The sequence below is a fragment of the Atheta coriaria genome, unplaced genomic scaffold, assembly GCF_025399875.1.
Source record: "Atheta coriaria isolate IRGN ID8LTWV9N9 unplaced genomic scaffold, Caltech_Dcor_3.1 hic_scaffold_9_pilon, whole genome shotgun sequence".
NCBI lineage: Eukaryota > Metazoa > Arthropoda > Insecta > Coleoptera > Staphylinidae > Dalotia > Dalotia coriaria.
This window is the reverse complement of record NW_027045451.1, coordinates 3,542,472-3,569,509: the sequence shown is the minus strand read 5'-3', so window position 1 is coordinate 3,569,509 and position 27,038 is coordinate 3,542,472. Positions and strand designations below refer to the sequence as shown.

The 27,038-nt window shown below is 35.6% G+C and overlaps 6 protein-coding genes and 2 long non-coding RNA genes across 8 annotated transcripts; 7 read left to right on the top strand and 1 right to left on the bottom strand.

The window, feature by feature from the left end:
- Positions 1-307: 307 nt before the first annotated feature.
- On the top strand, positions 308-2,118 carry LOC135799792 (uncharacterized). Its single transcript, XM_065313002.1, has 2 exons — positions 308-384; positions 451-2,118. The coding sequence occupies exons 1-2, from the start codon at positions 382-384 to the stop codon at positions 2,116-2,118; spliced, it is 1,671 nt and encodes a 556-aa protein (XP_065169074.1). The 5' UTR covers positions 308-381.
- A 621-nt stretch (positions 2,119-2,739) lies between these two features.
- Positions 2,740-3,473, top strand: LOC135799018 (uncharacterized). Its single transcript, XM_065312029.1, has 2 exons — positions 2,740-2,792; positions 2,847-3,473. Exons 1-2 carry the CDS (start codon positions 2,790-2,792, stop codon positions 3,402-3,404), a joined length of 561 nt encoding a protein of 186 aa, XP_065168101.1. The 5' UTR covers positions 2,740-2,789; the 3' UTR covers positions 3,405-3,473.
- Positions 3,474-4,087: 614 nt separating this feature from the next.
- LOC135798962 (perilipin-4-like) lies at positions 4,088-5,013 on the top strand. The gene is made up of 2 exons (XM_065311961.1): positions 4,088-4,127; positions 4,183-5,013. The coding sequence occupies exons 1-2, from the start codon at positions 4,125-4,127 to the stop codon at positions 4,939-4,941; spliced, it is 762 nt and encodes a 253-aa protein (XP_065168033.1). The 5' UTR covers positions 4,088-4,124; the 3' UTR covers positions 4,942-5,013.
- Positions 5,014-10,456: 5,443 nt separating this feature from the next.
- On the top strand, positions 10,457-11,269 carry LOC135799334 (uncharacterized). The gene is made up of 2 exons (XR_010549992.1): positions 10,457-10,842; positions 10,912-11,269. It is a non-coding gene; the product is annotated as an uncharacterized lncRNA (long non-coding RNA).
- A 1,267-nt stretch (positions 11,270-12,536) lies between these two features.
- Positions 12,537-13,303, top strand: LOC135798717 (uncharacterized). The gene is made up of 3 exons (XM_065311632.1): positions 12,537-12,587; positions 12,654-12,849; positions 12,907-13,303. The coding sequence occupies exons 1-3, from the start codon at positions 12,585-12,587 to the stop codon at positions 13,221-13,223; spliced, it is 516 nt and encodes a 171-aa protein (XP_065167704.1). The 5' UTR covers positions 12,537-12,584; the 3' UTR covers positions 13,224-13,303.
- A 536-nt stretch (positions 13,304-13,839) lies between these two features.
- LOC135798716 (uncharacterized) lies at positions 13,840-15,052 on the top strand. Its single transcript, XM_065311630.1, has 2 exons — positions 13,840-13,960; positions 14,023-15,052. Exons 1-2 carry the CDS (start codon positions 13,958-13,960, stop codon positions 15,007-15,009), a joined length of 990 nt encoding a protein of 329 aa, XP_065167702.1. The 5' UTR covers positions 13,840-13,957; the 3' UTR covers positions 15,010-15,052.
- A 283-nt stretch (positions 15,053-15,335) lies between these two features.
- Positions 15,336-16,068, top strand: LOC135798836 (uncharacterized). Its single transcript, XM_065311802.1, has 2 exons — positions 15,336-15,466; positions 15,533-16,068. The coding sequence occupies exons 1-2, from the start codon at positions 15,464-15,466 to the stop codon at positions 16,001-16,003; spliced, it is 474 nt and encodes a 157-aa protein (XP_065167874.1). The 5' UTR covers positions 15,336-15,463; the 3' UTR covers positions 16,004-16,068.
- Positions 16,069-16,562: 494 nt separating this feature from the next.
- Positions 16,563-16,972, bottom strand: LOC135799669 (uncharacterized). Its single transcript, XR_010550047.1, has 2 exons — positions 16,871-16,972; positions 16,563-16,813 (listed from the first exon to the last, which is right to left on the bottom strand). It is a non-coding gene; the product is annotated as an uncharacterized lncRNA (long non-coding RNA).
- Between the last annotated feature and the right edge of the window lie 10,066 nt (positions 16,973-27,038).

Below are 27,038 nucleotides of genomic sequence, written 5' to 3'. Positions count from 1 at the left end.
AAATAAGTTCAATGTCACCAAATTCATGCTTTGACACGTATTTCTTATCAAATAGTGCACAAATTGCAATACGTAACCCACTTTAAAAATTATAAAACATAATTTAATGTTGAGCTTCATGTTTTCAAAAAAATACCCGAACATATGATAATTATGTAAAATTCACTCAATATTTTACCACAATTTAATACAAATTACTAATTATCCGTCCTATACGCCATTGAATTTACATTTTATCTTGTATTATCACATTTTAAATCAACGCATATTCATGAAAGAATATACAAATTTTCCCGAATCGTGTTTATTGACTTGTATATAAGATTTTTCCAAAGAACAAGTCCAATAGTTGTGAATGATCTGCCTACGAGTATCAACAACATGGTACTTATTAAATTACTCATATTAATATTACTCATAAATTCTATAAATAAATGTGATTTTTTTCAGGCTAGACTCACAATTGTTGTTGCAGCAATTGCTGTGTTGGCCCTCTCGATGCCAGTAGTTGGCCAAGGGGGATCAACAGGATCCACCACGGTTACGGTTAATCTGGGTATTGCAAATGCCCTCACAGGCGCTATTTCAGGAACCGCCAATCTCCTCATTGCGCTAATCAACAACATGGAAACAATTACGAATGTTATCATCAGGGAATTCAGTGTTACGCTGTCTTTTATTCTGACCAATTTTCGTGAAGCCGGAAGTATGATCTATTCCAGTGTTATGTATGTCGTTGGTAGTATTGGGAGTACCATCAACACACTCATCACTGAATTCTCTAGTTACATCTACTATGGTATTACTAATATGCGTGAATTGGTTGGAAACTTAACTTCAGTATTTACTTCAGTAATAAGAAATCTCCTGAGTAGTACTTATGAATTTCTAAGTCTGATTGGTTCAAATCTGAGTAATATTTTTGGAAATCTGGGAAATATTGTAAGCAATATTGTTTCAATGATTTATTATAATTTTTCTGGGATCATTGATGGTTTTATCAACTTTGGAATCAACATAGTCACAAATATAAGAGAAGTTCTGAATATGGTAACCCGTAATATTATGAGTTTGATATCAGGAGCGTTTTCAAATATCTACTACTTTATCACCAACTTTAGGGAAGCTATTACCACAATCGCCACCATGATCTATTCCAGACTTACAGCAGTTTTAAGTGGAGTGTTTACATTCATTTCTACAAGCATCAGTCAACTCACAGATAACCTATATTATTTGATCACGAATTTTGGGACCATTTTAGATGGAATTATAAGATTTGTCTATTCTACATTCACGGAAAGTCTAGGAAACGTCGTCCGTTATATTTTTGAATTTATCAGAAATATCAACACAAATCTTTACAATGCGCTTCTAAATCTTGGAAGTGCTATTGATAGATTAGTTAGAATTTTGTATAACGCTGCATTAGCTGGTTACAATTTCTTTTCTGGTATAGCTGGAAACATCTATAGAGCACTCACCTCTGGTCTCAGCTATGTCATCACAAATTTACGTGAAATATTGGAAGCAATTATCAGAATGATATATTCTGGAATAAGCACTGGAATACAAACAGCTGCAACCGTTGCTAATATCATTACCAACAACCTTAGTGATATTTTATATGAAATTGTTACTAATCTACGAGATTTAACCACTAATATTGGCAGATTCATCTATACAGCTCTTACCACAGGTTTAACCACACTTATTAGCAACACCATTGATATATTCAGACAAATTTCTTCTAACCTGGTTTATCTGATAACCAATTTACGTGATATCATCAGCAGTGTTTATGGAATGATCTATTCTGGAATTACTAACACCATCAACTTTATTACGACCAACGGCATGGCTTTTATCAGATATATTGGTTCAAGCCTCTCCAACGCTTTCTATAATATCCGTGACGTTTTATACAACACCGCCATCTATATCCAAAGCGCTATCTCTGCGGGACTAGCTCAATTAGGTTCTGCTATCATTACGGCATATCAACTTGCAGGAGCTACTATTACTGGAACAAGTGAAACAATTGCATCGGTTGTTTTTGCTGGTGGTACTATTTTGGGTACTGGTATATCTGTTATTGGTAATATGGTTGAGGTGTAGTCATAGCAGTCTCCGATGCTATTTCTACAACGATTAATGGATTAACTGGAATTATTGGAGCAGCAACTTCACTTTTGCTTCAAGGTCTAGTGACGTTCCTTGGTAGCGACTTGATCGCTACGTTTATTGGGTCTCTTGGTAGAATTGTATACAATGCTGCTATTATGATCAGGAATGAGATAGTTATCTTCCTGACTACTACGCAAAATGAAATTATCAGAGTTATTACTACTTTTCTGAGTAATTTTAGAATTGTGGTTCAAACTGGATAAAAATTCTGAAATTTGAAAAAATTGAAAATTGAAAACCTAAAAAATAAAATCTATGCTTTATCATCGAAATTTATATTTATATTTTAAATAAAAATTTTCTATAAAAATATACAGACCCTGTGTTAGATAAATTGAATATATTCTTAATTTAATTATGAATTCTATTTGCTAAAACAAAAATAACATAATTTGTGATAAATATTCAAAAATTAGTCTAAACCTTAGCAAAACGACCAAAAACCCAAAACGTCATCAAATTTGAATTTTACACATGTTATCATGTTTTTAAACACTTACGCAAATTTATACCGAATATATACATTTGCACAGATTATTATTTACGTATATATAGGATTTGGTCAGGAAACCTTTTAAAATAGTAAAATATTTGTCTTCAAAATGGTACCTGGGTTAATAACCCTCTTTAAACCATAACTAATTTATATTTGTCTACAGGTGAACCCTACATTCTTTGTCACAGTCCTTGCTGCTTTTGCCTTGGCTACACCTGCAGTATGTCAAGAAGAACCAAGAATTTTTGGTATGATCAACCAAGTAACTAATGGTGTCACCAACGTTGTTACCAGCAGTGTTATCAACGCAGCTACAGTCACTAACAACGTTGCCAACAACGTTGCCAACGTTATTGCTGACACTACCACTAATGTGGGTAATGTAGTTGCCACTGTTGCAAATAACGCCGGAAATGCAGCTAGCAATGGCATCAACGTGGTAGGTGTGATTACCAGTGGTGTGGGCCAAACTATTTCAAATACGCTGAACGAAGTCAATCAGGTGGTTAATAGCATCACATCATTCGCCGCAAGCGGAATGATTTCTGGATTGATCGCAGCGATCAGAAAGGTTGTTATTGAAGTTGTTGAGGTCGTCACTGATGAGGTCCGGGAGACAGTTACTACTATCAAGGATGAAGGTAATAAATTGGTCAATGAAATTACTTCGAATGTCCAGGAATTTATTAGCAACCTTCGTCCAGTTACCACCTCTGGTTAAAAGTTGTATTATGATTGATTAGCTTTACTTAAACAATAAACGTAGCTACAACTTTATGTTTAAATCAAAGTTTTTTTCTATTTTCACCATTGACGCACCAGTTTTTAACGGTTTTAAAACACAAAAAATAGTATTTTAAACACGGGCGATCAAAACCGTGACTAAAGTACTTTAGTCACGGGCTTTATTTACGGATGGAGCTTGCGCCTGCGCATTTGCTTACGGTGCTGCACAAAACCATATTAAATGCAATGCGACGTCAGTCAAACAAATCAAAGTATACGCTGCTGCTGCTCTTAATCAATTTCATGACTATAACTACCGTTTAGCCACTTGATACTGCATACACTATTATACGTTAGTATCAATCCATATTTTAAATTCATACATTTTAAAAGCTTTTAAATTAACAGATATTACTTTGAAGTCATTTTTTCTATGTAAAAACGGTAAATACAGAAATTTCCATATTTAGGTCTAGGTGACGCAAATGATTTAACAATAAATTATATTCCTTTTAAAAATACATACCCTGCAAAGCTTATGATGCAAGTTTTAGTTTAAAAATTCATATTTTCGCGTTTAAAAATATATTGATTGCTTTTTATCTCTAAAAATAATTATCTAATTGTTTTTTAAGTGTGTCTTACTATATAAGACTTTATTATTTGTCAATTTTTTAGTTTCCACTTTGTTACTTAACAAGAAGATTCTAACATTATGGTAGGCCATTAGAAAAAGAAATGTTACTTAAATTTATATAATTCTTTTGATTTAGATGAAGATAAGTATCCTGGTGGCAACCATTGCAATTTTGCAATTGTCCGCCCCTGTATCATGCCAATGGGGACTAGGAAGTTTAGTTGGTGGTGTTGTTAATGGTGTAGGTAGTGTTGGCAGTGGTCTAGTTGGAGGACTTGCTAATGCTACTACAAGCGTTGTTGGTAGTGCTGTCAATGTAGGTTCGTCCGTAGTCAATGCTGGTACAAATGTAGTTGGAGGAGTAGTTGGGGGAGTTGTAAACACAACCACTAATGTTGTTGGTGGTGTGGTCAATGCTGGTAACACCGTGGTTGGAGGAGTGGTCAATGGTGTAGTCAACACCACCACTAATGTAGTTACTGGAGCAGTCAACGCTGGTACCACTGTAGTCGGTGGTGCAGTCAATGCTGGAACCAACATTGTTGGTGGTGTGGTCAACACAGGTACCAGTGTCATTGGTGGTGCCCTCAATACCGGAACCAACGTCCTAGGAGGTGTTGTTGGTGGTGTTCTTAACACCGGTACTGGTTTGCTTGGTAACGTTGCAGGCGGATTGATGGGAGGTGTGACAGGTATCATTGGAGGTTTAACCAACGGTGTAATGCAAACCATGATAAATTCAGCAATCAGTGCTATATCTGCTATGATTAGAGCCACAGTTATTGCAATGTACAATGAGGCTGTGGCTACAGCTATTGCATTGTGGCAATTCATGTGGGAAACAATTGGACAACTTACCAGCGCTGTCATGTCGGCTTTTCCTGTTCTCGATTAATATCATAAAACAATAACTCTTGAAATTTGATGTAATAACTCATAATGTTAATAAAAATTTATTTGTAACCAATACTTCGCATTTGTTTTTTAAATAAATAAAGCAATATTTTTGATAATGTGTTATCGTATATATTTACGTTAGTTATTTCAAAATCAGAAATTGATCAATATTTGACTATAAATTAAAGTGTGGAGTTATTAATTGTACTTAGTATTTACTACCCAACAGTAACAAAATTCAATAGCATAAAACATGGTAAGTGTCAATCTCTAGTTTTTTTATAATAATAGTGTTTGGAATTAATTTATATGAAAATTGTAGACTAAGATTCTTGTTATTGTAACTTTTGCCACCTTGTACCTAAGTGTAGAAGTTAATGGTCAAGGTTTGAGTGGTTTGGCTGGTGCCATTAACGCTGGTACCAATGTGGTTACTGGTATCACCAGTGGAGTTTCAAACACGGTTGCATCCGGGACCAATGTTCTTAACGCTGGTACCACTGTAGTAACTGGAGCGGTCAACACAGGTTCTAATATAGCTAGTAATGTAGTCAACGCTGGTTCTAACATTGCTAGTAATGTGGTCAATGCTGGTTCAAATGTTGCTGCTAATTTGGTTAATGTTGGTTCTAATGTAGCTGGTAATGTGGTTACTGCAGGTACCAACGTAGTTGGAAATGTTGTCAGCACAGGTGCCACTCTTGTTGGTGGTATTACCAGCATTGTTACTGGTGGTGCTTTTGCTAATGCAATTTACTGGTTTGGCATTATTGGTGCTACTGTAGCCGCAATTACCATGCTTGTGTAATAAATATTGGTATTTCAATAAAATATCTCTCAAAACTCAATTTTGATTTTTTGGTCATTTGTAAAAATTTTATCGATTTCAATTCTTACGCAATTATGGTAAATATCACATTTATGGTATTTTCATTAGAACATATTTAATATTGGCAGTTGATTTATTTACACCATTTGATTGCACTGTGAGTAATTAACAAGTTAAGAAACCCCGTCTCACAAATGATTATGTATTGTGATTTGTAAGACGGGGTTTCTAAACTTTCCATTAGAATTTGTTTACGTATAATATTTAAATCAGAGCAATATAATAAACAGTGAAAAACAAAAACAGGTAGGTACTTCAACAAATTGATTTGCTAATTTACCTAATTTATACTCATATTTTGATAATACTTACGAGTAAGTAAAGTTCTTATCTTGTAGTAGTATATTTTAATTTTGGGAAAGTTTCCACAGAAACAGATCTGATATGAGGTACTATATAACAAATCAACTTTTTCTATTTGGCACTTAAGTCTGCTAAGAGTAGAACGAGCACACCAAACCATTACAAAATGGTAAATACATACATGTAGTTTAACTAGTAGAAGAAGTCAATTTAAATTATTTTATTTGAATTTTACAGGCAAAGATTACTTTAGTTATTGCGGCTCTTGCCCTATTCTGCCTGGTTGCTGTTAACGCTGGTCCTTCTACAGAAATCAGGGCTGAAGGTTCCAGTGGTGGAATACTGGAAGGGCTTAAATATGCTTTCCTGGTAGTTTTCCAGGTGCTTGTTTATATACCAGTGATTATTTACCAATACTGGGCTAGGTTATGGATATAAGCTCAAATAAGGACGAGCAAACATGTTTTAAATAAATCTAAGTAGCATAATTTAATCGGTATTTTGAATTACCCCACAAGATATTTTTAAAGACTTCCTAACATTATAACTTACATTTACCATATGTTTTTATGCTCCATACCCCTAAAGTTATTAGTTTTTACTAGTAAAGTTGTTTCCTTTGATGCTTATAAATAAAAAAGGTTGATTTTCAATTTTCATAAAAAAATAAATTAATAAATATAAATTTGGTGGAGGCGCCAAATATAATTATAATTAATGGTTTATATATGGCTTATATAAATCATATATACACCATTATTTGATCAAATATAGGTACTAAGGGCTTGCCTTGTAGACCTTGATATTTAATAGCAATATGTACTTACAACATTATTTAATAATTAATTATTTCGACGGAAAACATGTTAATGTCCAGCATGGAACTCTAAATAACCTTAAATTTTAAAAATGGTGTTTTAAATTTTTTTTTGCATTTTCTATCTAACAATATTTTACTAAATGGCTTAAGCAGTTGGCCTAAGTTTAAATTTGACTTTACAAAAACTTGCAACATTTACAATATATAACAATTGTTTTTAATCTCATGCAATGTGGAAATATATGTAATTTATAATCATACAATGGCAGTAGATAGCGTCTTATCGTTTAACCTATGTTATGCTTAAATATTGCTAATAATTAGCTTAAAGAAATCTGCATATCAGTATAAAATAAAGCAACAGTAGTTCGTTCATGTTTTAACTTTGATACTTGAAACATGGTAAGTAACATTTGTAGAATACCATTAATAACAGTTTTTAAATTTGCAAATTTTAGGCTAAGATTTTTGCTGGATTTGTGGCTCTGGCCATTTTCAATTGATACATCAGTTAATGGTCAAGTTATTGGAGGTATTGCCAATGGGGTAACTGAAATGTTGCGAGTAGTATCAGCAACGTATTTTCATCAGCAGTAAACCTTAGCAGAGTATTCAGCATATTACAATGTCTGTTCTACCTGTAATGAGGTACTTATTCAGTCCTTTTTGCCAATGGGCATATTCCTTGAACTGTTCATGTATGTTATTTACAGACCATAAATGTCTTCATGTCAAGGTTAATTTACCAAAAAGATAAATGTATCTTGGTTTAATTATATATTATGAATCTAATAAAAAAGGCTTATTTGTGATTTGAAGATTAAAAGAAAAATCATTTTGTCAAGTAGGTTCGGCAGCATTAATACAAAAAATAATTATTTTTTTGTTGCTGACGCGGATGCATACCACGCAAAACAACGAAAGCAATTTTAGCACATTTTTTGCTAAATTTATCTTATCTAATTTATACCAAATAAATCTGCATATCAGTATAAAACAAAGCGATAACAAGTTCGTTCATGGTTTCAGTTTGAAACTTTGCACGCTTGAATTGAAGACATTGAAAATGGTAAGTATACTCGTATCTTGTATTATAAGTAACCTGTATAAAATTTATTTCTTTACTATACCTACATTGCAGGCAAAGATTTCGCTAATCATTATTATGGCTTTGGCCGTTTTGCGCTTGAGTACCTACTCCAGTCAATGGTTATGATAATGATTACAAATCTAGCCGAGTCATATACTTCTCTCCTCAAACTAGTGGTTACCACCATTAGGAATACAGTTAGTTTTTTTAGTACAGTTACTTTGTTGTCTTTGATTTTGCTGAAAATACTTTGTACAGCCTTGCAACCATTCTTGTATACGCAGTCTCTGAACCAATTACCTTTCTTCTTATACAACCACTTTTAATCTTAGCGCTCCTCTTTGAGTCTATGATTTGGTTGTTGTACAGAATATAAAATAACGCGTTTTGTTAAAGAAGTACTGAAAGTGCAAATACTTGAAATTGAATAATAATAAAGCAAGTAAATCTTTAATTGTAACTACTTATTTACTCTATATATTTGTTTCTATATTTAATATGGCAAATATGGAAATGAATAACAATAAACTTATTAAAAAAAATAACAAAACAAGTTTTCCGTTTCATTGATTTACAAATTTATGCAACATACACTCAAATTTACGGCAATGAGGAACGGTATTTATCATTTGAAGTGATATAGCCCAATTTTGTTGGCCCAGCAAAGCTTATCTACATATGAGTATAAAACAAAGTAACGGCTGGCGTGGTTTTGTTGTAGTTTCTATTGGGAACCACAATATTCTACAACAAACTCATAAAACATGGTTAGTAATAATTTATAGTCAATGTTTTTGTTATTATTGGATTCTAATACGGGCAGAAAATTCTTTTTGGTAGTTACGGCTGTTGCCATTTTTCTCATTAGGTACGCAGTCAATGGTCAATGGGAAGATCGATGGGGAAGTGGATTGGGCAGTGTAGTCGGTGGTGTTACTGGTACCATTACCAAAAGCGCGGCCAGTACTACAGCAAATCTTGAGTACCAACGTTATTGGTGGTGCTGTCAGTACAGGTTCGTCCGTAGTCAATGCTGGTAATACCGTAGTTGGGCGTTTACCAACATAGGTAATAATGTGATTGTTGGTGTTGTTATTACGGGAACTAATGTCATTGGCGATGTGGTTAATGTAGGTACCAATGTAATTGGTGGTGCAATCAATACAGGAACCAATGTCGTTGGTGGTGCAATCAACACAGGAACCAACGTCATCGGTGGTGCGGTCAATACAGGTACTAGCATCATAGGAGGTACCATTGGAGGAATTACCAACATTGTTGGTGGTTTGACTGGCAATTTCATGTCCATAATGATCAGAGCACTTATTAATAGTATAATCACTGCAATGAGAGTTTTCTTCAGCATGATTGGTACTCAAGCATTAGTCATTGGTGCTGCTATTATGGTCGGTCTGACATACCTTTTGTTCTTCTTCTAAATGTTTTAATACCTAAGGCAACAAACTGTAAACTTACATCAACCAATAAATATCAATTAATTTATGGAAGCAAGCATCACTACATAGTATAAAAGTTAAGTCGCTGTTTTTTCCGGTCCCTTTGTTCGCTTAAATGTTTGAAACTACGCAACAGATTTTGATGCCGTTTTTTTTAATAGATAGAGTGATTCGGAAGGTTTGTATGTATAATAACATCCATTTAAATAGTGGAACTAATGTTATTTTATTATTGGATTCCTATTGCAGGCGAAGATTCTTTTGGTAGTTGCGGCTGTTGCCATTTTCTCATTGGGTACACCAGTCAATGGTCAATGGGAAGATCGATGGGGAAGTGGATTGGGCAGTGTAGTCGGTGGTGTTACTGGTACCATTACAAACGCGGCCAATGCTACAGCAAATCTTGGTACCAACGTTATTGGTGGTGCTGTCAATACAGGTTCGTCCGTAGTCAATGCTGGTAATACCGTAGTTGAAGAGGTTTCCTACAATGTGATGTCGTAAATACAAAGTTTTCGGAGTACAAATCTGCTCTTTGTGCGATGTTTGAAACTTACCCCTCAAGCATAGACGATGATTACCCATGTCGTTGGAGGAGCAATCAACACAGGAACCAACGTCATCGGTGGTGCGGTCAATACAGGTACTAGCATCATAGGAGGTACCATTGGGGGAATTACCAACATTGTTGGTGGTTTGACTGGCAATTTCATGTCCATAATGATCAGAGCACTTATTAATAGTATAATCACTGCAATGAAAGTATTCTTCAGCATGATTGGTACTCAAGCATTAGTTATTGGTGCTGCTATTATGGTCGGTCTGACATACCTTTTGTTTTTCTAAATGCTTAAATACCTAGGCTACGCAAGCGGTAAAACTGACATGCGGTTTTACTATCAATTAATTTAGGGCAGCAAGAGCATTACTTATATTTTCCAAAATTACAGCAACAACAAAAGTAATTCATGTGATATATTAAAAACTAATGCAAGGGCATATTATATTTTCATCATTGTAATTATTACGTAAGTGCCTTAGCAATTCAATAACATATTTTGCTTAAAAATCATTATTTTTCAAATTTATGCCCTACATACCAACATGTCTGCAATAGATAACGCTTTATTACCATGGGGGGAAAACCTTAAAGATATTAACCATTAGAATCAAGTAACATCGTGGTTTATAATATTATCACCTCAGAAACCATCAAAATTTAAACTAAATTTAATCAAAATGGTATGTACTTACTCTATGAAAAATACTTTGATTTTAGTTTATTTTATGTTAAAAATTTTCAGGCTTCCAAAATCTGCTTATTACCTGCTATAATCCTGGTGAGTGTACCGGTAAAAGGATAACATTGAATTAGGTTGAATGATGTTATTAACACAGCATGGTTGTAGATCCCGTTACATTTCCAATTCTCAATGTTGGCAACCAAGTTAATCACATAGTTGACAATGTTGGTAACGTCATTGTTGGTGGCGTAGTCAACGTTGGCAACAATGTAATTGGAGGTGTAATCAACATTGGCAATGATCTTGTAGATAGTGATATGACCAACATGGTTAATGGATTATCTGGCATAGTAATGTTCGCAGTAATAATTGCACTCATTACCAGTATGTTAACTGGTCTCCAAGTGTTTTTGATTGGTTTTGCACTTAATATGCTCTTGTAAAATTATTTTATATCTACATAAACTTGATATACCATGTAAATGTGAAATCAATAATTAAAGCCCACTTATTCAAGGACGAAGGCAAATCTTGCATTAATTTGTTACAATTTATTGCTTTGCTATTTTTAAAAATGTATTTGAACACTTGCAAAAAGATAACATGATATCATAGGGCACGTAATATTGCTTAAATTTGTTAAAATTTGTCTTCAAGCTTATCTACATACTAGTATAAAACCAGGTAACGGTGTGATTAGTGGTAGTTTCTGTTTTAGAACCTAAGTAAGTTAGATATACAGATTATTTAATCAAATTACTGTTATCTAAATTCATTAAAAGATGGTAAGACATCTGCATATTGTAAATGTCAACCATAATAATTATTTAATTGTAATTTATAGACAAAAACTCATCTGATATTTGCAATTGTTATTATTTTGCATTTAAATACACAAGTCAATGCTCAAATTTGGGGTGGATTAGCCAACACAATTGAAAGTACCATTGCACTTGCCAATTGTAATACCGGTACAAGCAGTGGTTTCCCTCATACACCTTCTACCCCAAATATTGTTGGGGAAGCAATAAATACAGGTACACCAATAAATGGAGGTGGAGTCAATATTGGTACAAATTTGGGTGGTGGTATAGTCACTACCACTTCAAATAATATTGGTGGTGTAAACAACTTAGGCACCGTAATTGTGGGAGGATTGAATGGTGGGGTTGTTGTTAATAATCCTAATGGATCAGATGACCGTCCCCAGATTGGTTTAATTCAATTTTTAAATAATGTATTTATTACCGGTGTTAAACTTTTGTTCACTTGGATTGGTACTATTGTTTTAAGGATCTGCAAAGTTATATTTTTTAGAGTTTTATCTCTCGTGAGACTGTAAATTACCAAATCTATAATATAAATAAACTATATTTTGCTATATAATAAATAAATGTATGAAATTTTTCCAAAAATCTTATTAGTTTTCTCTTTAAAGGTGTGTTTATCAAGGTTGTAGGAGGTTTCCATATTAGAAAGCTTTTGTTATCCATAATTATTGCTAATATTCATATTGTGACCTTTGGACACTTTTAATTTGATATCAATTTATAATTAATTCCTACGTCATGGTCTCACGCAATTTGCAAACAAATTAGCTAAAGTGCTAGTTACGCATTAGTCCAATCATATTCATTTGTAAAGCACTTAAAACACGCGTCACCCATTTGTCAATTGAAGCTATGTTACCATTTGCTAAGGATAACACTTATCTTTGTTTTTATTATCTATGTCTAATGTATTGCTATTATTTGAAGTCAACTCATATCCATATTGGTATATAAGAAAAAAATTGCAGAACATTATTACTGCAGGTCTTTTCAGAACACAGCAACAAAATGGTAAGAATTCTATAATAGCAAAATCAAAGGTACCTACTTCATTAAAGGATTTTTAAATCATTTTAGGGTAAATTCACTTTCTTACTCGCTGCAACTGCCGTCTTGTACTTGAGCAACCCTGTCAATGGTCAATTTGGTGGTCTTACATCAATTGCAAATGGACTTACTGGGGGACTTGCCGGTAGTGTAACCAATGGAATCACCGGTGGTATTTCCTCGGTAACCAGTGGAGTCACTAATGCACTCACCGGTGGAGTATCTGGTATGCTTACTGGTGGAATGTCATCAATTGCAAATGTTCTCACCGGTGGACTCTCAGGTACCATAACCAATGCTATATCTAGTGTGTTTTCTGGAGGCATCGTAGGAATGATTCAAAACGGTGCTAGCACCTTCGGTAATATCGTCAATACGAGCCTTAACGCAGGCATATCCGTTGTTGGTGGTGCAGTCGGTACTGTCTTCACCTCGTTTGGAGAGATCTTCAGCGGCATGTTCATTCAAGGTGTTGTACAATTCTTCTCAACTGTTATTGCCACAATTGTTAGCGTCATCAGGGCCATTGTTCTTACCTTAGTTGAACAATTGATTAGCCTTTTCACATCCCTTTATTCCTTAATCATGTACAATAACTAACAGTAAATAATGTAACAATTTCTGTTTTGTTAAAAATATCTCAAAATGTCATCGAATAAAATTGTTTTCTGGTAATAAAACCACTGCATTTAGATTTATATTTTTTATAAACTAATCTAACCTAAAATTTAACCTATTTTGAGCAGGATTAGACATATAAATTATAAAAATTATGAAAACATGTTGGCACATTGTAAATTTTAATTTTTAAACATTTTTAAACATGTTATCGTTACTTGTCCAAAGTTAATTATATCCGAAAATAATTTTACGACCCTCACAGATAAAAATTAACTGGGTTCCAAATATAAAACATATTCTATTGACGTATTTCAACTATTACCTTCATATTTAGGTATTTTAATTAAATCAATCAACATTACCTATATATTAATGTAAAGTAAAAGCTTATCTATCTATTCTGGAGTGTCGGTATCGATAATTTCCTTCAGTTGAAGATAAAATGACTAAAGACGTCATAAAACACTTTGGTATTACTGTAATGAAACCAGGACTTTTTGGATCCGTGCTAATCAGGCATTGTATGTAGGCAAATTTATTCCTTGTTATCGTATTGGTTAACTAAACAAAACTTTATCATTTCCAATTGCAAATATACTAATGGAGTCCGTGCTGGTGAGCTCTATTATCCGTATAAATATGCAAGACTTCTCGGTTAGTATTTGAATACCCTTTCATAAGTTTGGGTTCCGCAAAATCACAACTCTTGAGCAATGGTACGGACTTAGTCTTTAAAATATTTCCTATTAAATATGCTAATATATAAATTATGTTTTAGGTGAAAATAAGTACGGTCCTGTTGGGCCTAGCCATTCTATGTCTATTGTCACCAGCCTATACCCAATCAAGTTGGTTAGGCGGCGGACTAACAGGTCTCATTGGTGGTGCCATCAATGGGACCATTGGAACTGCTAGTGACCTGGTAGGTGCAGGAACCTCAGCTGCTACCAACTTGGTAGGAACCGGTACCTCAGCTGTCAGCAACTTGCTTGGTACTGGTACCTCAGCAGCTAGCAACCTAGTAGGAGCAGGTACCTCAGCTGTCGGTAATCTATTAGGAGCTGGTACCTCAGCTATTACCGGCGGTTTGAGCACCGCCTTATCAACCACCACCAACGGCCTATCGTCTATGATCACCGGTGGGCTTAATTTGGGCCAATTCGTAACCTCTGGACTCACAGACGCGTTATATAATGGCGTCTCAACATTTTCTTCCCTTGCAGGAAGTGCCACTTCTATACTTTACAATGGTCTCTACAACTCCCTCAGCAGCGGGTTATCATTCGTTTCTGATGCTATGTATAGCGGTGCAAGCATGCTTGCAAACGGATTGTATACAGGGGCAGGATTGATGTTTAGCGCTTTAGGAAGTGGTGTTGTAATGTTAGGAAATGGAATTATAACTATGATAGAATCGAGTCTTGCGTTGGGTCAGTGGATAAGTGAAAGACTTACTGATATCATTTCCGGAGTCAGTGGGCTCATTTTTAGATTTTTTACAACTATTGCCGCTAATACCACTGAAGCAATGATTGGCACTGCTGTGAGCAGTATTGTGTTCACCTTCTCAACCACAATTAGACACGTGGTATACACTTTATACATTACTATTAAGGAAGCAATCATTGCACTAATAATATTCATATACAACGAAATTTCGGAATTGGTGATATTTATTTATACTTACACCAGTATGTTTATGTCATTCGTGTATACTCAAATTGCCAATTTCTTATATTGGTTGAGGTCCTTTTTACCATTTTAATTAAAACTAATGGAAATAAAGTGTCAAATTGTTAATTACTTAATATTTTTTAATACACTAGTTTATTTCACTTTCCTAGTCGTAATTTTTTTCTAGAATATTGTAGCTTTTTAATAAATAAATAAATAAATCGTTATCATATTTCAATAGTGTTCTACATTGCAAATTTCCCGATAATAAAAAAAACTGCGCCGCCAATTTAAATATTACTTCACACCGTTAGTAAAATTTGTTATTGGAAAATTTTCTTTATCAATGTTTTGCCGCCGCGCCAAAACTGATAAATAACCATACGAAAAACATGTGCGTTAGACATTATTTTTGCATATTCATTGTATGCAAAGTTACCAAAACCAAAATTTGCATGAAAACTTATTCAAAGTGCCCTGACGTTTGTATATAAGCTAGCAAACTATAGCCCAACCATCATTGAAGTAATCATCTACTTGCAACAATGGTAAGCTCCGTAATAACCCAAACCAAAACCACAATTATAATATAATTCTGTTTTGTTATTTGTAAGGCAAAAATCTTCTACGCCCTCGTTGTTCTGGCCGTGTGCCAATACGCTGCTGCCACCGAAGAGACCGCAAAGGCATCCGCCATCATCCACTCCAATGCCCCTGCTTTCATCTCCAACATTCTGCACACCGTTGAGAATGTAGCCCAGACTCTGCCCAGCGCTGACCGTATTGACAAATTGATCCAACTCGTCCAAGAAGCTATTGAAAGGATCATCCGTCAAGGTGGCCCACTCAAGGAAATTGCCTTGAAAATCCAGAAATACGCCCAGTTCATGACCAGGGATGTCATTGAAGCCATGATCGCCGCTGCCAAGGAAACCATCGCCAAGGATATGGCTACCCCTGAAGCAGCCAGCATCATCCAGGCCGCTAATGGTATTGCTGCCGAAGTGACCGAGAGCGTGCAGCAAGTTGCTGATGTCGCCCAGGAAGTGGTCGACACCGCTGCTGTCATCTCCGAAGCTATTTAAGTTCTTCGTTTTTAAATATAAATTCAATTGTTCATAAAATAAAGAAATAAACATCTAAATATGTATATCTTTGACTGTTGCTTGTTACTAAAGATGATATTATAATTGAATGCATATTATTTATATTTTATTTTATTTATTTCATTACATATCATGGAATCAAAGAGTTAATCCTCAGTTACTGGTACTAGATAAGGATTACAGCGGTAGAATAACGTCCAGAAGAATTTTCTGTGGGCCATGTAACATTCTCTCCAATATTGGAATATTGGATCAAAGTATCCAATGGTTAAAGGTTCGGGTTCAACGTAAATTGGTTTCTCATTAGGTTTTTCTTGACATGTTACAATACCAATTAATATGGTCAAAAGCAGGGCGTAAATAATTTTCTGGAAAATTTATATTTTGGTAATTTTTTTTTAAATTTTTTTCTGCACCTACCATTTTTGATGTTTTTTTGAGACTGATAGATTTTTTAAAATATTGTGAAATATATACCAATGTCAAAATATACAAGTCAAATTTATGTTATTACCAGATAAATAAATTTGCATTGACGTAAGTAGCTAATACATTTATTTAAATTTTAAAAAATGTTTTTTTTTTCTTCTTCAAAAATTAGAATGGCCAATTTAATGTTGTATAAATCATAGTAAAAACAACTTTTGTATTAGCTTGAAATAAATCATTGACCAACGTGTAAAAAGGTTCAAAATAACCAATTCCTGGTTGGGGTTGAAGACAAGTATCCTGTGTGGATACATATCCGCAAGTTATTATCACTAATAATAATCCCAGCAACCAGAAATTCTAAAAACGCAAAACGAAAAAATAAATTTTAATTGTCTAAAGTATTTTGTAACCTACCATAATGAATGGTGTTCTGAAACTTATGAAAACTTTTTTAAACCTGCAACTATTTATATCTGTCTAAAATTAATTATTCATACAAATATACATTTTGTTTCATATTTTTTAAATTTACGTTTTTAAAATATCATTTTATGCACCCGTTTTGAATTGTTAACATCAACTAAATTAGTTTAAAAGGGGTTCATCGGTACCAGAACACTATTGGCATTATTGCCGTTACAATGCGCGGGTAATTATAATTTATTGGCTGGACTGTGGTGCGGGCTGGCGCACTTACATTACTTACACACAGTGCGCGTTCGTTTTGAATAATAACGCTGGTATTAGCGGGGGCGATGTGTCGGCACGCCGCTGAAAATTAATAGTTAATAGCCGCCTGCGAGTGGCAAAATTCAGGCGAAGGACATGCCGAATGCTATTTCAGCTACCGCCCCCAACTTACCCATCCTGCTATCAAATAAACGCAAACGATTTGGGTGTTAATGATAATTTGTATTCGGTTATCGATGTTTATATTGATGGTGCGATTCTGCATTTAAGTTTTCTGCATGCAACGCATTATTCACGCGAGCATTTTACGTGTCACTTATTGTTAATATTATTGAAATTTGATTTGTAGGTGTTAAGTTTCATGTTTTGTATTTTTTGTTTTGTTTGTTTGGGTTTTAATGTCGAAACATTTTCAAAAGTGCGGTTTCGTGGGTTGAATAAACGATTTGTAGAGTGCACAGCGTGGAAGATTCGCGCTTTGCGGACGTACCGGAATAATTAACGCTCGTCGTTAATTTGCTCAACGCTTTAATCGCCATTCGAATGGAAATTCCGTTGAATCAAACCAACACTGAGCGAAAGCAAAGCGATTACGATTTTGGATTTAACTCAAACGTTTCATTAACAATATTTTTCTACAAAACAAAAAAAAAACACAAAAAAAGTAAATAACATTGTATAAGATAGAATTTATATTATTAACTTATTCTTGTGCATTTTTATTCTGGGAAAGATTTGGATATAATTTACAAATTATTCCGTAACTCTGCAAATCCGAAAGTCGATGCAAACTCACTGCATCTTGATGCTTTTCCCGCTTTAGTCGTGAAGCTTGCACAAAGTCACCCTCACAGTCGGCACAATGCCCCCGATCCACCACACGCCAATAGCCTAGTAAGTGTTGCACATTGCACGAAGAACGCTGATACAGTTTAGCGAAACTCTTCGCGCCAAGCGGCGCGCCAGGAAAACGTCGATGCTCCACTGCTGCGCTTCTGGCTGGCGGCGAGGCGGAAGGAACATGCACCGACCATAAATATCGAAAGTTATTTTGCATGTTGAACGCGAGTAATACCTAAATAGCTGACTTTTATGGCCGCCACGCCGGAATGATAAACTATTTCGATTAGTTTACCTTAAAAAGGAAAGGCACAACAACGGCCACAATACTGGCGCAACTCAGTTACCAGCAATTGCAGAATTGCGGCGCTGGATTTCAGAAGGATGTGTGATGTAGTAAAACTTGGTGGTTTTGCCAAAACTCTGTTTGTATTAGTTCACAAAAAGTACGTGGAGAGAGGGAGGAGAAAATCTTGTGCAAGGTAAATTTATTACAAAGCGCATAATTTATTAGATATTTACAAATGCGGCTTTTAGTTAGTTTCATAGTTTCTGTTGAGGAATGTGAGGCATTATTTAATATTATACCTCCTGACAAACTTGTAGTCCTAAACAATTTTTCAAAATTGAAGCAACATTTCAGTAAATTTCACCGCGTACGTAAATCTAAATGCAAAACGCTTGTTGTCCGTTTAGTTCCGCATCCATCTGTCTCTCCGAACTGTACATAAGTCACATTAGTTCTCCTCCGACATTTCTTTCCCCTATTTCGTACGGTTAAGCATACATATGTGAGATTACATTTGTCGTCCATGTTAAACGACACCTCGGCCAGCTTGCTGAATCACTACTACTACCCTAGCGCATATATTTGATTTCAAAGAAAGACCCTGATGTCCTTCCGACTGCGGTAAAATATAGGAGACGTCACCACGTCGCACGCGAAATCCGAGATGCGTTTAATACTTGATTGCGAGGGTGCACCAAGGGCACTAATGTATGTATGTACGCGCCGGCCACAAATGGCACCCAGATAGAATTCGTGCGCGTGAATGGATGAATGGCATACAAAAGCCGCAAATTTGCTGCATTAACATGACGATTATTGTGCGCCTAATGGCCTGGACAAAAGAGGACTCGCGAGGGGTTTGCGCGCCGCTGATAAACGGGTAGAGACACCCAATGTGCATGATGTTAGGGTGTGTGTGCCAACTAGGGTGACGAATCAGACACCCAAAAGTTCCTCGGATGAAAATTGACGCATGGGGACCTTGAAAATGTCGATTTGTAAATAAAAGAAGTATTTTAATGTGTGAGGGTTGTCATGGGGTGAATGAGAAAGGCAAATATGGTTTGCGTGCAATAAAAATTGGGCTGCCACTGATTGCCCATAAATATTGACTTATTTTCACGCTTTCTGCTTTAGTTGTTCCGGTGGGGTTTCAAATTCAGCACGCATTTGATTAAGTAGGGTAAAACTTATTTTTATTTGAGGTTATGTTAGGTTAGGTTCGGTGGAATGGCGTTGTAATAAGAAATTTGTAAATTTGCAAATGAAGCTAGCCGAATTAGAAGCAGCGCACATAAAATTTTACAACCCAATTTCAATTAAGTTTATTTTCTTCGGGATTAACTCGTTTCCATTATGGTTTCGAGGATTCCCTTCACGGCATGCGGCGCGAATAGAGTGCGACGTCAGAGCGCGCGGGCTCGGTAATGAAAGCACGCTTCACTTGACATCAATACAAAGTTTAAGCGCTTGCCATTCCCGCACACGCCTACATTTTCTTCGCTTTTGCAGGTGGTCGTCTGAGAATGTTTCCGGTCCATTCGTTCGACTCTCGTAAATTTCGCTCGCGTTTCGGCTCTAATTTAATTTTTCACTCCGAAAGAGCATTCGTAATTCATTTTACGTTGCTTTTAATTCATTTCCACCCAATTCCGGCGACAAAGAAAACGTTGCTGTTTGTTGAAACTCAAACTTTTGGGCGGATTTATTGTTGTGAAGATGATATTATTAGCTGGAGTGTCATGATGTCAACTCGTGTAGAACAGGAAACTTTTTCGATCCATCCAACAACCACAGACATCATTGGAAACGCCACAAATGTTTTCTTGCCACCCTACAAACCTACAACCCTCTTTCCTTTCCTTGCCGACTTCCATCCGTCATATAAAACAAAATTCGATTCGTTACGGATTAATGCACTTAATATTCCTGCCTGCGAAAGGGACGCACGAAAGTCTTCCATCAATGGCTGTGCGCCCCGACCGCATTCAATCCGGCGTTGTGGAATTACACACATAACTCTGGGCGAACGCTGGAGAGTCATTTGTAAATCAATTTATCACGCAAATCCTGCCGAATCCCAACATTAAGTCGACATCGACAAGACGACAAGACACCGACGACAGCAAAAGGGACGCAGGGTGCAACTTCAGTTGTCTGCAGTGAAAATTTATGCAACTGTGACTCACAGCCATTTAAATGCATGTAAATATATTCAAAAATAATATTAACGTAATCTGCATTTTCTTAATTTTGATTTCTTTGCAGAAAAAACCTCGCCACTTAAAATTTAACTCAATTACCAGCGCGTTGCGTTGCGTTGCGTAAATTTGCGTGAATGGTAAATGCAAACGCTTCTTAATTAAGCGAAATGCGCATTGCGTAAAACTTGCAACGCCTTTTTCTATCTCCTCAAATTTCAATTTATTCATCCTTGCCTTGCATTTCGTTTTCTTTGAGACTTGGGCGTCTTTTTCAGATTGCAAGCACGCTGTTCATTCATTCGCGCCGGAAACGTAACTGCAATTCGGCCTCGCTGCGCTTTCGGTTCGTTTGTTAGTTCACGCGCAACGCCGTTTTAAAAAGCTGCAAGCGCGCGCGAACACGAGTCAAAGAGATGCGAGGCGGGGAGGCACTTGATGAATTTATTGCCGCATCGCGCGCGAAATTATCGCAATAAGCGTCGCATCAACGAGATTATTGCAGCTACGGCGCTTAGACGCGATTAACTTTGTTTTAAGGGTGTGCATGCATAAGCAAGCGAAGGGAGAGCACAATTGATGCATTAAATTACAGACAATGGCAGCGGCGACGCGCTGAGACAATTCTCGCGAATTGTACCAACTATGCAAATAAAAATTCATTATTTTAATTGAAGCGCACAGCTGAAATTAATTTCCGGTTATAATGATACGTAATTTTCGAACGTTTGCGTTGAAAAGCCGTTTTTTCTAATTGAATTCGCAATTAAACGCGGAACATTAGCCAAGAAGCACGCGTGTGAGTGTGTTCTTCTAAATGTAATATTAAACGCGAAAAAATAGCATTCCGATGTTTTCTAATTGCGATTTCATGCATTTTATGTCCGCGCATGACCGCATACTTGCTGCAAAAAACTTTATGCCTTCACATCAGCAATATATGCGAGGCATTTAAACGAATATAAACAATACTGGAAGCATGCCAGCTTGCGGGGGTGTTTCCACAGTTTTATTTAAAAATGTTACATTCCTCGCTTTGCTATTCACATTGGAATATGCATGACTTTTTTTTTCATATGTTTTTTTATTAAATTACATTTATATATTTATATCATACATATTTATACTTTCAATCGCACATTTTTTTTATCACATCAAAGTAAATTTTATTATTGCAACTCTTTAGTAATTGAAACTAAATTTGTTGATTAGATTAAATTTATTCTTAGCTCTGTGACAAAATGTATTCGTAATTTAATTAGGAAAGAATCCTCGAGAGCGTCGAACGTGGAACTTTTTCTAATCCGTAGCTAATTTACCAACGTTGTTGGTAGTGTTTTTTTTATAAACTGCACTCGTACCAGTATACAACATTCAATTAGTTGGCTGTTTTAATTCACATTATCTTCCAGCTTTCAGTTTCAGTAAGCGTCGACCTTTTTTTTATACTCAAGCTACAGAATACTGTTTTTGCACTTTTTTTAGTTAGGCTCAGGTTTAATAAACTAGGCACAGTAATTAAAGTCTTCTGCGCAGCAAGATCAACAATCTTTTTATGCTATAAACGAAAAACCTAAAAAAATTCAACCGCAAACACTCTTAAACATGCTTGTTCACTGCGACTAATCGTTTTTTAATTGCGTTCTAATTTAAAACTTTTTGCTCGTCTTCTCTTTTTATGATCAGACTATGCATTATAGCATGCATTATCCTTATTATCCGGGATAGCACTTTTTTGGTCCTTTTCTTGGCTGCATTATATCGTTCATAAACTAAGTATAATATACTCTACAAGGCTATAAAGTGAGCACACACTGGCTGAGGGCGACGCGCCTTTAAATGATACCCTAGTCTTAGATGTTGAATGTTGTGATAGTGGATAGTGTAAGAGTAGATATAGTGGATACGTTTTCTACGGCGTCTATGCTCGAAGCGTGGTTGTATGAAATATGATATGAGGGAGGCGAGTGACTGCGGCTTGTAGGGAGCACGTCTGGATGGTTTATTTTCAACATTCCACACAATATACAATGTAGGTGTGACATTTCTTGAATATTAGAAGCCATTAATTGTTTTTTTCCGTATAAAAATTTTAAAATAAAGAAAAATTGAAAATAAAAAAAAACCGTTTAATTTACGATCGGAAACTTATCCAGTTATACTTAACTCAGAAGCTTGTAAATTTATGTAGTAGTTTATTTTAAAAAGTAGTATAAAAACCTTGTCAGATCAAAGCTATATTGCATGTTAACAAGATAAATTTAGTTTCACTTTAAAGCATGTAACAAAATCAAGCATCAAACGAATCTCCTAAACTTATTTTTTACTTCTTTTGAAATTATAATTATTTTGATGGATATTGATTCTAAATATTGAATTTCGGTAGCAAACAATCGGTAAGCCACATAACTATTAATGAAACATGTCATATCAGTCTCAAATGTGACATTTGCGTAAATATTGACGGATTACTAGCGCATTTGCTATGCGTGATACGCGCGGCTTTAGTTGTTTGCTTGTAGGGCATAATCTGACAATCCGAACAAAGTTGGGCCGAGTTGCACTTGTATCTAAACTTGGATAATTGATTAATCTTTTGCACAACATCAACTGCTAAGTGCAAGTGAAAAGTCAATTGTTCCTTGGATGACTGACGTCTAAACCACTGAAATTTCTAATTATAGTTTGGTAATTACCCAAGTTTGTGTTGCATGATAAATAAACTCATAAACAACTTTACCTTTACCTGCTTCTACTAAAATTTTCCAATTAAACGTTTTAATGTGAATTGTTCAAATATATGTTACGGTTATGATTAGATGAATATCCTACTTGTATCTCTAAGATGAGAAGCGGGTCTTGAGTGGTTGCGGTTTATCGGACAGAAGGACGGCCATTATCCTATGCACATGTTTGCGCTCCACCGGCAAATACGGATCGAAGGTGAATATCCATTTGCGAAATGGCATACGCGACCCATACTCAACTAAAGCTAATTTACCTTCGGAAGGATGAGGCATTGCAAATAGATGCCCCGGCAGCACACTATCAAATCATCTGCTTGCTGTGGTGTTGGATAGCAATCCTTGGCCGCCTATCTCTTCGAGCTTTATGATGCAGCGCGCTTAATCCAATTAATTAACAGCCGATGCAATCATCTATGCTGTTACGCGTCTGTCGGGCTAAGTCATGTTAATTGCTAATCCTTGGCATATCACTATTTGTCGTATTTTGCAATTTAACCGTCTGACAATGATAATAATTAGCACTTAATATAATTGTTTATTTACTTGACTTGACTCGACTGGTTTCATCTACAAGTGGCAAACACACTTGACTCAGACGCTTTTTATTTTTTGTTGGTACTTTTTGTCTACTTCAGCCTCGTCTGAGAGGGCTCATCGGCTGGCGATAATGATTCCCCATCGCTGCTCATTGTACTCATCGCGAGAGGGCGCATTAAACGTAGCAATAAGATTTTATGTCCGCCGCCCGTCACTAAGTAACCCCGCTGAGATCCGCAAAAAAAGAAAACGACACGAGATTAGAAAACAAGCTCCGCCGATGGGAAAACATTATGAAACGATTAACTTCTTCGTAGCCTTCTTGCCATTGTGCGCGGCTGCGATTTTCATCTAATGCCAATGTTGATGGCTCGCCGGCCACAATAACAACAAAAAGAAAAGCGGCCGAAGAAAAGCACTCGGCGTGCAGTGTTTATGTGTGTCCTCCGGTTTGCGCGCACAAAGAGCCTGTGGTGCAAGCCAGAACCCCGGGTGAAAGTGAAAGCTCGAGCATGACCCGCACCAACACCGCACTAACAACATGCCCCGGTTGGTCTTGATATAATCCCGGATTTACCTCTTCTAATCTTCCGACACGTACGCGCAGAAGGACGCCGTACCCTTGTAAACAACTTTTTTGATTACGTGCGACAACAGTGCATACAAGGTGTTGCATATTTTCCATCCAGCGAATGTTATCATCATTATTCTGAGCAGTTAAAACTGACCCGGTATGAAATGAAGTTGTAAATGTGTGTGAAAAGTGGAATAACAGACGTATAAAAAACACAAACGAGCGAGGCGCCAAACAAGGGAGGAAAATCTGTTGGGCGAAAAAATGTTATAAAAAAAACCGTAATATGTAATAGAGGTATAAAGGCACGCACGCCGAATTGTTCCAGCGAATTTATTTAATTATATCCGCTGAGTACATTGTGTACATTATTATCTCAGTACTAAAACGCACGATAAACACATCATTGAAAATATATATTTTTTATTTCTTTGTGTAATTATTCTTTCAACGACATTAAAATAATATTCCAGAGGAATTAATTGGATTCGCTTCAACTTTAACGTAATTTTCAAGTTGACATTGACACATTTCTCTCTGGAGTGTTCAACCCATTTCGGCTGAAACCTTGAAAAAATGCCGGGTAAAAAAAAGCGAAACGCTGAAAGTGAATAATCCCCAAATCGAATAACATCAACGTAAAAATTGCTTCCAAGATTCAGTCACGCCACTTATTAAGATTTCCGTTTCACCGTTTCGTCGCTCCCGGCTTGCCGGCGAAATTTGCGTACCGTTTCATTTCGTATTTTATCGAATTTCGGCGCCGAAACAAATAACGAGATTATCAGCGCGTTCTGTCTCGTGTTTATTTCTTTGCATTCGCTTCTTATCGTCCAACGCTACATTTTAGCTACATCTTTAAACTAATTCTGTCGGTTCTGCTGCAGTAATTTCTGCGTTCAAATTCTATCATTGCGAGGATTCACAAATTGATGGGGATAACCAGATTATTTTAAAGAAAAAAGGAACATTGATACGCAATATGAGAAAATTTGTCTAAAGTCAAATAAAATACTCGGAAAATAAGTTGATAATAAAATATTGATATGAATCAATATAATACACTTAATAATAGTTTCGGATTTTTCCTCTATTTTTGACGAGCGGAAGCGTTTTATAGCCTTCAATTGAAATTTATACCGTAAATTTGACCGAAAAGTATAATTGAATTATAAACTTACCGCGTACAGCTTATCGGACAGCCAAGGACAACGAGTGCTGCAACTAAACGAAAACATAAATTAAAACAAAAATATTTCATACAATTAAATTATGTTATAATAAACAATTAACACAAAATAAACAATCTGTACTGTTTAGTTAAAAAATACTTACACGAGCCTGATGGATCTTTGTTAATGATGAGAATCAACATGGAGACACCAAACACAACGTCGGCAAGAATGTTATCAACACACTCATCACGTGAATTTTACAAACGCGACCTCAAAAACCGGCACTTCCGAATTAAACAAATTGTTGCAGCAATAATCGATTGATCTTCGATAACTGATTTATTGAACTGAATAAACGTAAGTCTCTGTGACTGGATTTCAACCAGCAACCGGCACAATCCACCGGATAGTGCATGCCAAAACTGCGTGTAAACAACGACGGACAGTGGCGCGCAGCAAAGACTGACCTTGCGCACAGGCACACACCGGTGAACCAGACTTCCGCTGCATGCTGATGCGTTAAAAACGCTGACCAAATCAGACAACATTGTGACAAAACTATTCGTGCCCACGTTTGTCGATAAACAAAAAATGAGCCGTATAACTTTGATTTTATGATTTTATGCATCCCAGTGCCATCTGCAATTGCCAGATTCTAGTCCCAAAATGAATTAGCCAGAACCTTGAAATGTGAAAATAATGTCGATTTGTGTTTCATTTTAGAAATATTGCCGAAAAGGGTCGAGAAGATGGCAGCATGAACTGAGATCATATAATAAGATGGATAATACTGTAACTGAACGTGAAGTATAACAATTATTTCAGCAAATGCCACTTTGAAATAATTGGAATTTTTGAATTCTGATATCGATTCTAATAGATAACTTAAGTTTATAATGATTATCAAATGCATAAATTGTTAAAGTTAGGGAAAAATGTTAAATAAATATTAGATAGAGAATCCTTCCAAGTATTTAAAATCTGAAACCCGTTTTATAGTAGCTCCTTAGTTTGAGATAATTGCAATTGAAAATTTTAATTTATTCCACTCAGAAATAATTTTTCGAATTAAGTGCGACCCTGTTCAAGCTAAAAATGTTTATGAAAATAAAAGTGGCCCTGTTCACGCCAAAATTAATTTTAAGAATTAGGTTAGAGTCTGTTTTTCGTCATTATTCATTCAAAAGAAAAGTTAATACAAATTTAGTTGTTTTCTTTTTAGTTGCTTTTAGTGTTTTCTACTAAAAAGCCCAAAATTTAAGTTAATTACCATTTTTAGGGCATTTTAATTATTAGTTCCCGACTCAAATAAGCAGCACTTGATTCCTGTAATTGAGAGAAAAGGTAACATTTTAAATAATAAATCAATCAAACACTATCAATTATAATATAAAATATATTAACACCCGAAGAAATAAATCAACACTTCAAGTAACAAAATTAATTATCCTTATACGTAAAAACAATGCCTAGATTTTACAAATCTAAATAAGCAACTACTCATGAAAATTTGTTTTTCAATTTGAGGG